At 33.1% G+C, this 18,637-nt stretch overlaps 1 protein-coding gene across 1 annotated transcript in view; it reads left to right on the top strand.

The window, feature by feature from the left end:
* The window catches only part of EYS (eyes shut homolog), a 1,764,056-nt gene that overhangs the window by 155,717 nt on the left and 1,589,702 nt on the right, over positions 1-18,637 (top strand). Inside the window, 2 exon segments of the mRNA XM_042986616.1 lie at positions 7,287-8,232; positions 12,698-12,811. Coding sequence (XP_042842550.1) covers positions 7,440-8,232; positions 12,698-12,811 — 907 coding nt within the window. The 5' untranslated portion in view covers positions 7,287-7,439.

Genomic DNA, 18,637 nt, shown 5'->3' with positions numbered 1-18,637 from the left:
ATCTGAAATGACTAAAGGAAGGGCCCTGTCCAGGTCATTGATATCTCCACTATAGCCACTATTTCCTTGCTTGACTTGACATTTAGATCCTCAAAGATTGTGGGCCTCCAGCAGATATCAGAAGATACAATAATCATTTATCCAAGACTCAGTAAAGGGTGATTATAACTCTAGCAGATACTAAAAGATGTATAGGAAAGTCTTACCACTTCTATGACATTTAACATTTTCAAGGAATAATTTTAGAAAGCAAGGGTTGGTTCCTGAAAGGGGAAAAGTAGTTTAAGCTCTCAAAACATTTTTGGCAATGGAGCCACATACAGCCTCTGGGTTTTTGTATATGTTAGTTATGTAAATTTCAATAAAAGATAACTATTTTAACAAGAACAAAAAAATTTCTTTAAAAAATTCTTATGGAAGCTAAAATGTATAGACAATGGAAAGAAGGTTTCACTTAATTTGAAAAAAAAGAGATTGAGAATCTAGAAAATCATATTCTGAATTAAAGAAGGTGAGAGAGGAAGTCTAAAATAAGGCATAAATTATCCAAATTTTGATTTTATAAAACTATTTCTGTTTCCTAAAAGCAAATGATTACATTGGGGAAGGTATGATGCCATTATATCATCATTTTCTGCTTAGCATTAATTTTCAACTTCTAGATAATGGTAATGTGCTGAAAATATTTTAGAGTATTACTAAATAACATCTGATTCATTAGAGTGTTTTCTTAAGTGTCAACAATTATCTATACCTTTCAAGAATCTCATGAAATAAAAGGTTTGATAAAATTTAACTGCAAGATATAGCAAAATTAATACAAAATGTATAATTGTAATTAAAATGATTGTCTTTAAAATAACTCCTTTATATTGTATAGTTAGCAAACATCATTAATTCTTCACTTGAATTTCAACACATTAATTTTTTTTTTCTATACCCATTACCACTTTAGATCCTGATATTATACACTAAATAGATTATGGCAAGTATAATTTAGATGACTCCTTTAAATGTATTTTTTCTGCTTTGAATTATAAAGTATTCTAGGAAAAAAATATATGATCTCAACCAAGAGGTAGGAGATATGAATTTGAATGAGGTAAATAATGAACCTTGATGTAGTCATTTAAAATTTTGTTTTAACCGTCTACAAATGGGATAAAAATAGTGATACGATTAGGTTTTAATTACATAGGTTGTATTGAAGGCCACACACATGGACACACACAGATACAGTGATGTTATTGCAAAATATTTTTTAGTCTAGGTTACTTATGGAAAACCATTTTAATTCACAGAAGACAAACTCTATTTCTCATAAGTTATCTTTAATAAAAACCACTTAAAAATGCTGAGGCCTGGGGTGCCTGGGTGGCTCAGTCGGTTGAGTGTCTGACTCCGGCTCAGGTCGAGATCTCACGGTCCATGAGTTCGAGCCCCACGTCGGGCTCCATGCCCACAGCTCGGAGCCTGTTTCGGATTCTGTGTCTGCCGCTTTTTCTGACCCTCTCCCGTTCATTCTCTGTGTCAAAAAAATAAAGGTTAAATTTTTTTTTTTTTTAAATGCTGAGGCCTATTCATTGAGCATGTGGAATGAAAAGGAAAATAGTTTTAAAGTAATGACAGACTAAATTTAATTACTGGCCATTACAGCATGATAATATAGTATCATAAAATTATACATTTATAACTAAATGAGAAAAAGCAGGGAAAAAGTCTTGACCTTATTCCATCCCCAAGCTTAATCCTTTGATGTTCTTCATTCCTAAACTCATCCTTGAGATAACACTGTCTTGCGGCCAATTCAACCTTCTAACATCACTGACCCAAATACACTCCTGATGTTTGCTCCATTCTTGACTTACCTTAGTTTAGAATAATATAAACACGAAGAATAGAAGTGATTTTTCAGGAAAACAACTGAAAATACAGTCCTGACACTATTTCCTGTTAAAAAGGCGCTTGAAGACATACCACAATGTGAGGGCACATGTGGAGCAGTATCCAGCATAGAGTTTTTGAGGTCAAACAAAGCTTTTCTTAGGAAATGATGTCTTAAATAAATTTTTAGGGGCTCCTGGATGGCTCAGTCGGGTGGGTGACCACCTCTTGATTTCAGCTCAGGTCGTGATCCCAGGGTCGTAGGATTGAGCCCCATGTTGGCTCTGCGCTGGGTGTGGAGCCTGCTTGAGATCCTCTGTGTCATTCACTCTCTCCCCAACCCCAGCCCCTTCTCCACTCACGTACTCTCTCTCTCTTTTTCAAAAATAAATAAAAAATAAATAAAAAGTAAAAATAAATAAGATGAGGTATTAACTCCCCTCTGTTGACTTCTTTATTCACTCTCCTTTTTCACAGACTTTTTTTTTTCCCCAAGGAGTTCTCTCCATCGGATTTTTCTGTGTCTTAACTCCTGTAAACCAATCTCACTTGAATCTCGAGTCACATCAGTTAAACTGCATTGTAATCATCAAATTTAGTTAGCTCACTTCCTAATTTATGGAAGTACTAACTCCAAAAATTCTGGAATCCTTTCCCTCCTTTGTTTTCCTTAACAAAATGCAGTTACTTAAATACTTTTGGTCACCTTGAACATTACTGTTCTTCAGGATCTGTCATTTTTCACCTAAGTCCCTTTGCTTAATCTCATGTCCGGTTGGTAACTTCATTCTGAATATTCTTCTTCCTAAATTGGCTATCTCTTCTCCATTGCTTCTCCCTCAGTTTTAATTTTCAAATTTACCATTTTCCCCTTTTCTGGATTCCCTGCTAGAATTTTCATCTTCCATCATGCTGATAGCTATATTGACATTTCTTTTTGTTTCTTCAAGTTTATTTATTTATTTTGAGAGAGAGAGAGAGAGAGAGAGCATGTGCAAACAGGGGAGGGACAGAGAGAGAAGGAGAGAGAATCCCAAGCAGGCTCTGCATTGTCAGTGCAGAGCCCAATACAGGGTTTGAACTTAACAGACCTTGAGATCAGGACCTGAGCTAAAGTCAAGAATCAGATCTTTGAGCAATTGAGCCACGCGTGCTCCCCTATATTTACATTTCTAAAATACATATTTTGCCCTCCTCAACAATTTCAGTCTAATCTTTGGTGTCCAAAATGTGCTGTGTGGCTATCTAGAGGTCGGGTCCAATACATTAGAATTTTTAGATCTGTTCATTTTATCTCATACATTTTTTATTAATTTATAAAAATAAAAACTTTATTGTGGAGGCCATACTTCATGATGGGGTAAAAATGAAAAAGCTCACTCTTCTGTGGAATCAACTACAAGCTCATTAAAAGCTAACACAGTTCATGATATTATGTATTGAGCACAATCCAAATGATTTATATGTATTTTTTCTAATCCTTAATGGCTATCTTTTATTGGATGTCTGTTATAATCCAAACACTGAAATAGACACATTTTATTCAAATTATCCTTTGTTTATATAAAATGGATTTGTTTGAATCTATTTCCGTATTTTTTAAAGGAGGTCATTTAAGATGATTTCTAAATGCGAATCGAAGAAATATTTCCTATCTTTTATTAAATATTGAATATAAGTTGGGCTTTATTTTCAGAGTAACTGAACTACAAAGCTAATATAAAAATAATACAGCTTACATTATTTGAAATTACTCACTAGTTTTTCCTGTGAAATATTATCCTGGTAACATCACTGCCTAATGATATTATGGTTGTAATTGTGTGCAATGCTATGAATGGCATCATCATAATTCCTGGATTTCTAGAGTTCTTGGATGAAGAATGTAAAAGATGTCATGTGAGATGATCATGATTCCTCATTTCAACTCTTAAACACATGAAATTGTGTGTGTGTGTGTGTGTGTGTGTGTGCGCGCGCGTGCGCATGTGTGCATGCGCAGAATGTCCTTTGACCTGCTACTTTGGACAGAATTTTAACAGTGTCTTTATAAGTGAAAAACTAAGGCATAGACCATTACCTTTTGAGTCCAAATTATAGCTTCTGATTCAAACGTATCCACATTTGATATTTATATTAATAATCACTTTCCTAAATAAAATCCAAAGCATTTTGTATTTAGAGTATATAGAAGCAAATTGACCTCGTAGAGATTTTTCTTTCTTTTTTTTGCTTCTATTTTTATTTATTTAAAATTTCTGGAGACAGAAATGCAACTATCAAGTCATTTTCTCTTACAAAATATAAATGCACAATAATTAGGGACCCAGAGAATTCTGAGAAGCACAGGATTAGCCATGCAGTAATGCGAGCTCACATCTGCAGCTAGTCTAAAAATGTCACACAGACCTAATTCTGCTTCAACGCAAATGAAATTTGTTTCTTAGCATTTCAACATGGAAATAAATTGGTGACTGTGTTTGTTTAAACCCATTTACTACTTAATTTTTATTGTATCTTTTTTTGACTATGCTACTGGGAAAATAATGCACCTGTACAGGTGTGTACTACTATAAATTTGTGACTTAACAGCTACAAAAGTATTTCAGTGTTGCCTAGTGATCCTTCTGTGTTTTTCCTAATAAACATTCTCTCACATTTTCCTGTTTACTTCAGGTCATGTCCATTTCCCTCTTTCTTTGAAACTCACCATTTCCTTGATTGTCTCCTAGTTGATAAAGAAAATAGAAGATCCCACAAAATAAATTCCTCAACTTTCTGCCACCAAAGTCACAGTCTTAATAATCTATAATAAACTTCTTCCTTTTCTTCTACTCTGCACTGTATTTATTGCCACATATTTTCTTCTATATGGCCTTATTATCTCCCTTTGTATACTTCTCTCATGATTTAAACAAGATCAAGTCTTTTTCATTTTAAAACAACATTCCAACAACTTCACATACATATTGAAATATAAATATAAATATAAACATATATGATTAACGTAATCAGATTTTGAACATCAGCCTAGCTTTCTCTTGTGCTTTTGTCTGTGTATACCAAAAATCTGGATACTTTTATAAGAAAATCATTCCACTCCACTTCAAATTTGGTATATGCTTAAGTGATTGTGACATATCCCTTCACCTTGCCATCTTGTTTCTATACCTGGTCCTCCTGGATTCTTTCTCCTTAGTTAGGTCAACAGCCTTCAAGATTTTATAATTCTACCATTTAAATATTTCTAGACTCTACCAGTGTCGTTATATTTCTACTGCCTCTGTATCAATCAAACCATCATAGTCATTTCACTAGATTAGTGCTGCTGACCCCTCCACAAATGTCTTAACTCTCCCAATTGTGTCCACCAAGCCATTCCTTACCCTGACATCATTAAAATAAAGTTTCCTCTTATTAATCTCCCACATAAAATCTTCAAGAGGCTCTCCATTACCCTCAGATAAAATTTGAGCCTTTTACTGAGGATGCATGCCCCATCTTGATGTAATCTCTCTCTAAATCAGGGGCTAATATTTTATCATGATTTATTTTTTCTCTACACTTTAGAAGTTCAACTTCTCCTATTCAGAAGTATCCAATGTCACACTCTTCTCAAATCTTTAGAGAGAGATTTTTTCCGAGGATACTCATCCCTTGACAGTTTCCCCAGATGATTCCATTTTATTGTTCAAGCTTATTCTTGTGTCCTATTAATATCCCTACTACATATTCTCATAATGCTCTAGACTATTTGTTTCATAATTGATCATGATTGCCCAATAATTCTGTTTCCTTTATTAAGTTCTCAGTTTTTTACATTGATAGTTCATTTCACTTGGTCACTGAAGAATTCCCAGTACCTAGCATATTGCCTTGCATGTAGATTCGGATCATATCTATTTGTTCAAAGTAGTCTTTAAATCTTAGCAAGATTACTAATTTATATTCAGAAGTTATGACTAACATTTGAAATGAACATGATCATACATAACTTTTAAATCCAGGAAAGTTACAATTTTACATTTTCCATATGCATATTTTATGGTAATATATTACTTATGAATTTATATTTTATAGATTTATAATACAATTGAATTTTCAAAGAGGAAATTTACAACTCAAATTTAATTTCTATATGATCTAGAATGGCCATTAAGAAATTGGACTTAATATAAATATTTGATATGAATTAACAAATTAATTGTGTCACATAATGGCATAAGTCATTTAACAACAAACTGACAGTCAAGATATAGTAAAACATGACGGGATTTTGAATGGCTTGTAAATTCTTATATAATCTAACTCAATCTTCAGTACTACTATGTTAATTTAATACAACTATGTTAATTTCATTAAATGAATATATTTAATACATTCTTGTCTATATAAGAGTGAAAGGAATTAAAACCCATGTGGCCTTAAAATGTAGACTGGAAAAATAACATCACTGACATCAAAAGAGCATGTTTTTCCATTACACCTTTTCAGAATTTAACTTTTGTTGCGATCTTTACAGTTTTTTTTAATTAATTAAATACTAGAGTGATTTACACAAAGAAAACCCTCAATGAGTTGTAGTTACTATTTTTTTAATTGGGTCAATATATTAAATCTCAAAGATTGCTATTTTTTTGTTTTGTGGGTGGTGGCAATATTTTTTTTTTTTTTTTTTGCCTCTGGGAGTAATGATGCCTTACCCACAGGGTTAATCCCATGGTCTCCCTTTCATACCAGTGGTGAGTGATGAAAGAGAAGTCATTACATAATACCTGTACTTACCATCCTTTTATTATTCCATTTTATACTTCCTTTTCCCTCTTGGCCTACTATATTCCCACAATTCTGCAGAAGTTGGGTGAAGTCTCATTCTGAGTTTATTTATTTACATGATGGAATTTTCTAGAATCTCTTGTATATCTGGGAGTTCTCACCTCCTGGATTAGAAGATCATGGTTTGTGCATTATGGCTTATATTTATATGAAAATACTATATGAACATTATATTTAAATCATTTTTTCTTGCTTTATGGATGGTGTTTTTTAAAGCATTTTCTAAACCTAATCCGAGAGCAATACTTATATCTGAAGAAAATTAAAACCATCTATAAAGGAACTTGCTTATTGTTGTATTTTAGTTTTGTTGAAGCTTGGTGAAAAGAGCATACAAAAGATTGCAGTAAATTGCTGGTATAATTATATAACAATACAAAACTTTTCAGAAGCAGGTAATTCTATAGGACAGGATCAGGTGCAGTATATTTTCACCACATTTTTTCTGGCCTTGTTTCACAAAGAAGGTGCATAGGTGGTGGCAGCATAGTCTTTGCAGGAACCAGCTTAGAATTGTCTATATAATTAAGTAACTTCACTAACAATGTATGTTTTTATGTTTAAAGGGATAATTTAAATCAGTTGAACTCTACTGTTTCTTGATCAGAATCCACTTGCATTTGGGAATAGAAAAAAAGCCAGTTCCTGGGAATCCTTGAACAAAATCTCTGCTTGCAAATTTTCAGCAACACTAAAAGCCCATTTTGCAGCAATTCTTTATGACACTTTTCATGAGAGACTGTAAAATACAATTTCCCAAAATGATTAACAAATCAATTATGCTTCTGAGCCTGGTGGTTCTTCATAGCACATTTATAAATGGAAAAACAACATGTAAATGGCAATTTGTGGAAGAATGGCATACACAACCATTATCATATATGGTGAATTGGACACTAACAGAAAACATCTGCATGGACTTCTATGGAGATTGCTGGTTTGGGGATGTAAATACTAAAATGAACACTTCAGGCAATCAAGTTGTTCCCCAGATTTGCCCTTTGCAAATTCAATTGGGAGACATCCTTATAATTTCTTCTGAACCATCTCTTGAATCTCCAGAAATAAATTTGATGAATGTTTCTGAAGCATCATTCATTGACTGTCTGCAAAACACCACAACTGAAGATCAGTTACTTTTTGGTTGCAAACTAAAAGGAATGCACACTGTTAATTCTCAGTGGCTGAGTGCTGGAACACATTATTTTATCACAGTAACAGCAAGTGGTCCATCGTTTTGTCACCTGGGGCTACGGCTAAATGTGACAGTGAAAGAACAGTTCTGCCAGGAATCTCTGAGTTCAGAATTTTGTTCTGGGCATGGTAAATGTCTTACTGAGGCTTGGAGCAAGACATACAGCTGCCATTGTCAGCCTCCATTTTCTGGAAAATATTGCCAAGAACTTGATCCATGTTCTTATAAACCATGTGAAAATAATGGCAGTTGCATTAATAAAAGAGGAAAATTGAATAAGCAAGGATATGAATGTACCTGTTACCCACCATTTACAGGTAAGATTTTTTTTAAGTAACGTAATTCTGTTAAAAAAGGAAAATAAACTGAATTCATATATTGCTACTTTCAGAAAACAAACTACACTTCTAAAAATTTTGTAGATTTTTTAGAATGGGCTAAATTTGGATTCTGGACACAAAATTCCCATTAGGCATTCTGTAATTTTTTTTTTCTTATTTAAATAAGAGGTTTTGTTTGTTTTGTTTTTTTAAATTTTATTTTAGAGAGAGATAGAGCATGTGAGCAGGGGAGAGGAGCAGGGGGAAAGAGAGAATCCCAAGCAGGCTCCATGCTCAGCCCATAGCCCAAGGTGGGGCTCAATCCCATGACCCTGCAATCATGACCTGAGCCAAAATCAAGAGTCAGATGTTTAACCGACTGAGGCACCCAGGTGCCCCTAAGATTTTTTTTAAAAGCACATATCTTTTATCCTAAAATACCTACTTTCACATCTTTCCCCAAATTCCCTCTTAATGTCTCATGTAATTAAAAAAAAAAAAAACAAAACATTGGAATAATATTAGCTGTAGAATGAAATTCCCAAGTTTATGGTATTTAAGTTAAACAGTTCTAGGTAATAATGTAGTAATTAAGTGTGGATCTGAGTGGAAAGAGGTAAGGAGGTATGTACTTGGGTAGAAGGCATGAAGTAGCTTGGCAGAACTGAAAAAGAAAAGATAATTGTAAGCCCAGAGCAATGTGTTTAATGGATGTTGATATGGCACTTACAAAATTTTTTTTTAACGTTTATTTATTTTTGAGACAGAGAGAGACAGAGCATGAACGGGGGAGGGGTAGAGAGAGAGGGAGACACAGAATCGGAAGCAGGCTCCAGGCTCTGAGCCATCAGCTCAGAGCCCGACGCGGGGCTCTAACTCACAGACCGCGAGATCATGACCTGAGCTGAAGTCGGACGCTTAACCGACTGAGCCACCCAGGCGCCCCGATATGGCTCTTATAAAGTAATTGGTAGATAATATTGGAAAGGAAGGAAAGAAATTGATATAATTAATAAAATTGGTTACAGTAAGGTAAATGAGAGGCAATGGTGAGGAAAGGTTATAAAAAAAGAAGGCATTTGGTGAATAGATGAAACCAGAAGGGCAATCTAAAAAAAATGTAAATTATACTACCTGAGACTGAAGTTAGGATTAAAGGGAAAATCACTGTCACCACTTGAAAGTTTACTAGGGAATCTGGGTCATCAGAGGAAAATAAAAAGAAATACTGAGAAATGTAGGGGAATTTTAAACTACAGGGATTAATGAATTTCTTTTAGTGGGAGTTTCCGAGACCTGGCATAGAGAGTTACAAGGTTAGTGGGTAAGATGAGGATGATCTAACAAAGGGAATTGCTTGATATAGTTTCCCAATGATAATATGGGAAAACAAATAACATGTTGGTAGTATATTTTGTTCAAGAGAAAGGAAAGAGGGCTGGATAGATATTGACTAGATCAGATGAGGCTCAAGGATATAACTGTAATTTGGGGGGACAGGGTTTAGGGGGCTTCAACAAGGTTTTTCTTGCATGTTGCTGTCAAGACTCTATTGGAGCCAAGTTTGAGAAGGCTGTATAATAAAATGTAATGAAATATCTCAATAAATCTTTGTAGGCTCTAAAGTTCACCTAAGTCAATCTTTCAGAGTAATTTTAAACTCTATAGTAGGGAAGTACCAAGACCATTTTAAAAGTAAATCCCAGCAATATCCACTGAACATCCTCTCTCTATAACTGGGATCAAATTCCCATTTGACTCTTATTGGCTTCGGTGAACAAAGATGTAAGTAACTTTGACTCTCTCCAGAGTTTATCAGGTAATTAAAATTAAGACAGGTCAGCAAAAAAGAGAAAGCACCCAAGTTGCTGATTTGAGGTGAATGAAAAAGCAATTTGAGAGCTCCTAAAGCATCCATTTTAGTTTGTCCAAAGAATTTTAAAGTATATTTGGCCAGAAAATTTCTACCATCTATCAGAATATTAATTGGCACATGTTTAATCATATACCATGGAATTCTATTTCAGTGGTTTTATCTTAGTTGCATAGAGTGGTTTGTTTCTATCCAATGTTTGTTTGTTTAATAGAAACACAGCCATAGATAATTTAAACCATTAAATGTTAAACACCATAATATTGAGTATATACCATAATGACACTTTAATTATAATTGCTTCAATTTTAAATCTCAGATGTTATAGAAATATGTAGAATTACCAAATAAGTTGAGAATATTAACTGTATTAATTTGCTAGTGATGCCATAATAAAGTACCATAGTTTGAGTGGCTTCAACAACAGAAATTTACTTTCTTCCATTCTAGAGGCTAAATGTTAGAGATCATGTCAGCAAGATTGGTTTCTTCTGAGGCCTCTCTGATTGGTTTGTAGACAGCCATGTTCTCCCTGTGTCTTTCCTCTGTATCTGTCTGTATGATCCGAAATTTTTCTTCTTATAAGGACATGAGCCACATTTGATTAGGACCCACCTTAATGACCTCATTTAATATTTTATTACCTTTCTAAAGATCTTGTCTCCAAATACAGTCACACTATGAGGTCCTGGAGGTCAGGATTTCAACATATGAATTTTGACGGCTCACTATTTGGCCCCTTACACTGATTGAAATAGATTATGACCTACTGAACATTCTATTGTTAATTTAGTTTTTGTACATGGAAATATTTGGCACATAATTATATTTACTTAAATTTTCATTGTGTTGGGGGTTGTTTGGAGGTAAATGAAGGAAGAAGAGTTCTGTATTAGTGAGTCAGAGCTGTCAGTCTATAAAGAATTTGAAAGGAATCAATGATAATGCCAAAAACTGCTTACAAATTAAATTAAAAATTCACTTAGAATGGAGGGGTGACTAATCTATTGAAAATTATGTACAACAGTTATAGTAACATGTGTCCATTTGCCATTGAATGTCCTGGGCATATTCTTCTACAAAGGATATTATGAGCCAATTAACTGCATGGAAAAGTATTGTAAACAAGGTTATGGTATACGATATTGTAGGATCACAAAAGTGGGTATAAGTGAGATTTAGAAACTTGACAGACCAGCAAGGGCAGGAAAATGTAGAGTTTAGAAGTTCGTGCCTAACTTCTAAGAATCCAACAGCCTTTTCTTTATTTCCCCATAATTTTAGATTTTATTTTATTTTATTTTATTTCATTTTATTTTATTTTATTTTTTATTTTATTATGAAAAGAACACTTAATATGACATCTACCCCCTTAACAAATTTTTAAGTGTATGATATATTAATGTTGACAGTAGGTACAATGTTGTACAGCAGATCTCTAGAGCTTATTCAACATGCTTGACTGAAAGTTTATGCCTTGGTTCCTCTTCAGATAGTGTCAATCTTTTACATTTTCCTCTTTGGAATTATCACCTTGGCTAAGTTATAGGGCTAAGACAGTATACTTTTGAATGTATCACTTTGTAAATTACCACTGCAGTGCTACCACTGTATGTTGAAGAACATATATTATTAATATATACTGTTGAAACATTAACAAATTCAAATTATCATGAAAATAACTAAATCTCAAATATCAAGAATCAGAAAAATATTTGAATATATAGTGGGGGTCAGAAGATGGAAAACCTTATGTCAAATTTATTGAAATTAATTTTTGTTGCAATTTTTTTAAGTAGATATGATGCCCAGTGCAGAGCCCACTGAGGGCCCTAACCTACCAACGCAAAGTCAAGACTCTGAGATCAAGACCTGAGCCAACATCAGGAGTCAGACACTTAATCAACTGAGCAACTTTTGTTTCAATTTAAATACATCACTATGGCAGGGCCCCTATTAGCTCAGTCTGTTGAGCATATGACTCTTTGATCTCACCTCAGGTCTTGACGTCAGGGTCTTGAGTCAAACCCCATGTTGGGTTCCACATGGGCTTGGAGCCTACTTTAAAAAAAAAAAAATATATATATATATATGTATATATGTGTGTATATATGTATATATGTGTGTATATATGTATATATGTGTGTATATATGTATATATGTGTGTGTATATATGTATATATGTGTGTGTATATATATGTATATATGTGTATATATATGTATATATGTGTATATATATGTATATATGTATATATGTGCATATATGTGTATATATGCATATATGTGTATATATATGCATATATGTGTGTATATATATATATATATATACACATCATCATGGAGTATTATTTATTAATTAGAATTACATTTTGTCAAAATTTTGATCATGATTTTTTTTTTAATATATGAAATTTATTGTCAAATTGGTTTCCATACAACACCCAGTGCTCATCCCAAAAGATGTCCTCTTCAATGCCCAATTTCTGCTCATGATTAAAGAATTTGGGAAAGTTGATGACCATAGTTAACTATATACAATGTAAATATTTTTAATCTAGTTGCAAAATTAATTTATTTTCATTTATATAGGCATACATTGTTCAGAAATTATTGGCCAATGTCGACCACGTATCTGTTTCCATGGGAATTGTGGCAATATTACTGCAAGTAGTTTCATTTGTGAATGTGATGAACCATTTTCAGGTAAAAAATGTGCATATAATATGTATATACACATGCATACAAATCATTTTAATTGTTTTATTTATTTCAAATTAAACTTGAAATGTTTCATTTATTACTGAAAAATGTCTTTAAGCAATGGTGTCTCCAGCCACAATTAGACACCTAAAGACTCCTTTTGTGGGAGTGCAACAAAAAATGCACGTCTTCCAAATTACAGAGAATGGTAATATTTCTTCGTGTTTCTCTTGGAGGTCCTTCCTCCTAACTCAGTTGAGGGAGATTTGAAATTTTAGTAGAATACATTGGCCACTGTTCCATAGTAAGAAGGGTTGGTAGCAATGCAAGCAATAAGGACTCCCAATAATTGTCTTCAAAAAAATCTTTTCAGGTCTTGCATTCCTCAAGTCTTCTCTTTCCTTAAGAGAAGTTATGGAGTTAAAATATTTGTACAATATTTTACCATATCCTGCATTATGGAAACCATATAATTTATCTTCCAAAACATGGCATTTTTGAGCAAAAGAGGTAGCTAAAAGCAGTTACAATTATATAATATTCGAAATATTTATTTCAAATTGGTTTCATTAAATAGGCAGACACATAAAGTTGGCTGATTCTTAAGAATAGTTCTACTTTTCATAAAATTGTTTTGAAATAAAATCATTATACCTTGATCTTTGATCTCTATAAATAAAAGGAAATTTTAAAAACATACTTTATGTTGATTATCTGAACATTACCAAATAATATAAGCAGAAACTGTGTTTAGCCATATATATCTTTAATAGTATGTTGCTAATATTTTTATGAGGAATGAATTTTTCAATGTGGTCTTATTTTATTTTTTTTAATAAAATTATACCCAAGGTTCATTTACAATTAATAAACTTGAAATTGTTCATGCCTTCAATTGACATTTAACTATGCCATTCTTAATTGAGGCTATTTTCACTGAAATGTTGAGGCTTGTGTTAATCTCAAAGGAAATTTGCTAAATGGAAAGTATTCTCAATTCAGTTTTTTTTGTTGTTGTTGTTTTTTGTTTGTTTCTGTATAAAACACATAAGTTAGGTTTTTCATAGGAGCCATATTTTTATCCTGTTTGACATTATTTTCTTTGACAAATATTTTCAAACATTTACCTCATGAAATAAATGATCTCCACATATGATTCCTTTGAATATTTGGCCAATATTAAGTACTGCAACATTATAGGATTTCTCAAGTTATTTCCATTATGTTCTAGTACATAAATTTATCTATGAAATATAGGATCCCCCTCATGTTGCTTTCCAAAAGTCTAGTTATTCCAAAGCACAGTTATAGTACTTATAATATTTGCACTTTTGAACTTACTGAGTATGTTGCATGTCTCTGTTGTGTTATGCAACAATAAATTTTAGTTTCTTTTTAAAAATAAGGACCACTCACTAAAACTTTCAAAACCTGATATTTTGTGTGCTTAATTTATTAACTTGTTTTATTAAATGCTTGTTACTGAATGTGAACAAGATGCAACGAAAATTTAGAGGGTTCTTTCACTAAAATGTCAAAACTTCTCAGAGGCATTTGGGCTTATTTTCAGTCACTCTTCAGGAGCTTAAGTGTTTCTAAAATCCAAATGCTAATGGACAGCAGCAAATGAAAGTACATTTTGCTAAGTCACACTTTTTTACCCCTCATTCTAGCTTTGTCAAGAAAATATTTCTGGTCCTGTGTATATTTAAAATTATTCATAAAATTTGCAACTATACTTTCAATTGTGTGAATATCACTAGTTTGTATTAAAATATGAATGATGTCTGCATCACAGTAAATTTCAAGTATATTTCTTTCCCATCCTTTTCTCAAATTAATCCCATCCTTTTCTCAACTTGATCAAAATATTGTATATCTCATGTATATAACATATATGTATATAATATACACAAAAATTATTTATAATTTTAGCAGAACAAATAATTTTATCTTTGAACAACTTCACTGAATTTTCAAATACGTTCCTAATCTCTTCAGATACCTTTCCTTCAACAGAATAAACTTGTAAAGCTTTATTTTAATTCAATGAATTGGATGGAAAATTCAAACCATTATTGAAATTTACTAATGATTTATTTGAAGCCTCTAATTTTACTAATAACACGCAGCTGGCATCTTTTAACTGTGTATGGATTTGTTGTGTTAATTGAGCTGACACATTTATATAACTATCACTTCACTTGTTATATGTACGGAGAAACTTGCAATAGAAAATGAGGAAAATTATTTTGGGACAGTCATTTGATCTAAATGAAAAGACATGCTTCACAGAGTGATCTGTAAGAATCCCTTCTGCATCTGCACCTAATTCAGCATTGGCAGACAGTCTTCTAAGATAATTAACATTTAAAATAGATGCTGATCATTTTTCAACTAATGTGTAACTTCTGATTTTCAAATAGTCAGTGATGTCACTAATATTCTGTGGTGGATCATTAATAGTGACATAGTATAGGGGCAAACTGCATATTAATTATCAACTTTCTGGGGAAACATAAATCTGAAACTTTTTTTCTTAACAATATAAGTTGTTTTTGGAGGGCATCTGGGTGGCTCAGTCAGCTAAGCATCTGAGTGTTGATTTCAACTCAGGGCATGATCTTACGGTTTGTGAGATTGAGCCCAGGGTCAGGCTCTGTGCTGACAGCACTGAGCCTGCTTGTGATTCTCTGTCTCCCTCTGCCCCTCTTCCCCACTTTAATGCTCTCTCTCTCTCTGTCTCTCTCTGTCTCTCTCTCTCTCTCTCTCAAAATAAATTATGTTTAAAAAATATATGTGTGTATATGTATAGTTTTTTATATAATTGCATTTTAAGTATTTATATTAAAATAAGAAACATCAGTACAAAACAAAATATGTAAATAATAGTATATTTATGCCAGAGGCTTGCAAACTTTTATTTTTTTTCTTTGTTTCTTTGTTTCTTTCTTCTTCTTCTTCTTCTTCTTCTTCTTCTTCTTCTTCTTCTTCTTCTCCTTTTTTTTTGCAAACTTCTGTAAAGGATCAAATAGTAAATGTTTTATAGTTTCTGAGCCGTATGGTCTCCATTGAGGTAACTCAACTCTGCTATTAGAGTGTGAAAGGAGCCATAGACAATATTCAAACATATTAATCTGGCTATATTCCAGTAAAACTTTATTTGCAAAAATAGGTGTAAGGTCACATTTGGCTTAGAGTTATTGTTTATCAACCCTCAATTTATACCATACCTGTGATCAATGGTATGGCCAAACTTCTATAGCAAGAACATATAGATAACTCCCTATAAACTCTGTTAACAGGACTTCTTGTCCTCTATTTGTCTCTCATATAGTACATGGCTATACTCATAATTCCCTGTGGTTACCACTGGCCCATTTGCAAAGGAAGCTTTGTGCTGGTAGGGCAGCATTATCAGATCCTTCTCCTCCTCTCCACTGAAACAATAAGTAGTGAGCTATTTGTAGCTTCTTGGGTCTCCAAAATCCAATAAGGTATCCTTAAATGAGAAATATAATATACTTTGCATCTGGAAAAGATTGGGAAAAGATAAGTAGGTTATCATTTGTTAACTTGCTAGTTTATCCTCATGTTAAACAATATGCTGTCTATGTATCTCTAACACTCCTAGAAAAGACCATTGCAGAATTTAAAGTACAAAGTGGAGATATATCAAACACATCTAATGTATATCAAACACATCTAATGTATATCAAACACATCTAATGAAAGTGTGAATAATGTTACTTTCTTAGAAAGTCCAGGACAAATGGTAATTTGGTAAGTTGGGGGGAACTGTTGTCTTGGCAACATTCTGTCTTACACTCCAAGGGGGAAACTGCTGCTACTGCCATGTGCAAACTAGGATGATGACTCCTTATTAGAAGATCTAGGAACTATTATAGATTGGGATATAGTACCTATTTATTGCATTATTCTGTGACTTAAAGCCATAGACAAAAATGTACAGGAAACAGCATATTTTTTTAACTTTGTATGTATATATGTATGTATGTATGTATGTATGTATCTATCAGTCATCAATTAATATAAATCAAGACAGCAAATAAATAAGGTGTAGAGTCACCACTCCTATTTTAAAACTAGTGCTACTTGGGGCGCCTGGGTGGCTCAGTTGGTTGGGCATCCGACCTCAGTTCAGGTCATGATCTCACAGTTCGTGAGTTCAAGCCCCACGTCGGGCTCTGTGCTGGCAGCTCAGAGCCTGGAGCCTGCTTCGGATTCTGTGTCTCCCTCTCTCTCTGACCCTCCCCTGCTCATGCTCTGTCTCTCTCTGTCTCAAAAATAAATAAAACATTAAAAAAAATTTTAAAAATAAATAAAACTAGTGATCCTTTAGAAAAAAGAAACATATTCCTCATTTCTAAGACACCTCAAATATTATGGAAGAGTATGAATAAGAACAATTAGCCATGAGGTCAGCTGCAATATCAGACATATAAAAGTAGAATTAATAAAGTTCTAATAAAAAGCTGTATGAAATTATATTCTTTAATTGTAATTCCAAATTTGAAAATGTTATGTAAGATTTATGTATCTGTTATAAAGTGATTTGCTCTAATTTTATAACTTCGTAAGGTTTATTGCAAGAAACTTACTGTATCTTTTTGAGCAATTCAAGGAACCATTAAAATTCGCATTCTATAGATGGTTAGTCCTTGACTTACTTTCAAACTTTTAAAATATGATTTTTTTTTAAATTTTTTTTTCAACGTTTTTTATTTATTTTTGGGACAGAGAGAGACAGAGCATGAACGGGGGAGGGGCAGAGAGAGAGGGAGACACAGAATCGGAAACAGGCTCCAGGCTCCGAGCCATCAGCCCAGAGCCTGACGCGGGGCTCGAACTCACAGACCGCTAGATCGTGACCTGGCTGAAGTCGGACGCTTAACCGACTGCGCCACCCAGGCGCCCCTAAAATATGATTTTGATAGAAGAAAAAATGATTGTCAGAAAATAAACTCTTCAGTCTTAGTTTAGGACTAATTTATAGCTACAAAATTAATTTTAGTTTCAAGATTCAAGAGGCTTTATTTGCAAGACAAGTTGGGATCTCTGTACCCAAGATGAATGATTTAAAGAAACCATAGCATGGCATTGAAGGAATAATCAATTTTTCAGGATATTGTAACCTCAGGTAACAAGAGGTCTAAATTGTCTAGTGGAGGATACTCTAAGATATTTTGTTAGTTTAAATCAGTTTAAATCAGAAGGTGGGCAGAATATTTTCCAATATAAAGTAGATTTCTCCATTTTTAAAACCCCTACCAGTAGGTAGAATTTATGGAAAATAGTATTTTGTTCATGGAAAGGAAAGCTAGCAGGAGCTAAATCAGATATAACTTTTTTCATTTTTAATAATTGAACTTTAATCCTACTTGAAACTCAATTCTGATAAAAGTTGGGAAATTAATCTCAGTTCAATCGTGGTTCTAACCCCCTGCCACGTAGAGAATTGAACTAGTCCTTGTTCTCATAAGTGTAAGTTGTTAAATATTATGAATAATCATATTACATGAACTGATAGGCACTCTACCTGTACACTCAACTCTGAGGCTTAGTATTCATAAGATTTGGAGTTAAAATTATGGCAAATATTGATGCAAGTAAATCTAACATATTTACTAATGTACATAATTTTTAGGAAAGAGTTCATGTACTTTCCTCTGGACAGTTATTATTTTTACATTGTCAGATTTCATTGTGTGGTATTTTTCTTCTTGATTCTTTGGTCACTGTGATCATTATCAGCATTGGTGGTGACCTATGCTACGGCATAATCCACAGTAGCATAACACTAAAAAA

The sequence above is a fragment of the Panthera tigris genome, chromosome B2, assembly GCF_018350195.1.
Source record: "Panthera tigris isolate Pti1 chromosome B2, P.tigris_Pti1_mat1.1, whole genome shotgun sequence".
NCBI classification, from domain to species: Eukaryota; Metazoa; Chordata; class Mammalia; order Carnivora; family Felidae; genus Panthera; species Panthera tigris.
This window is presented reverse-complemented; position numbering and strand designations above follow the sequence as displayed.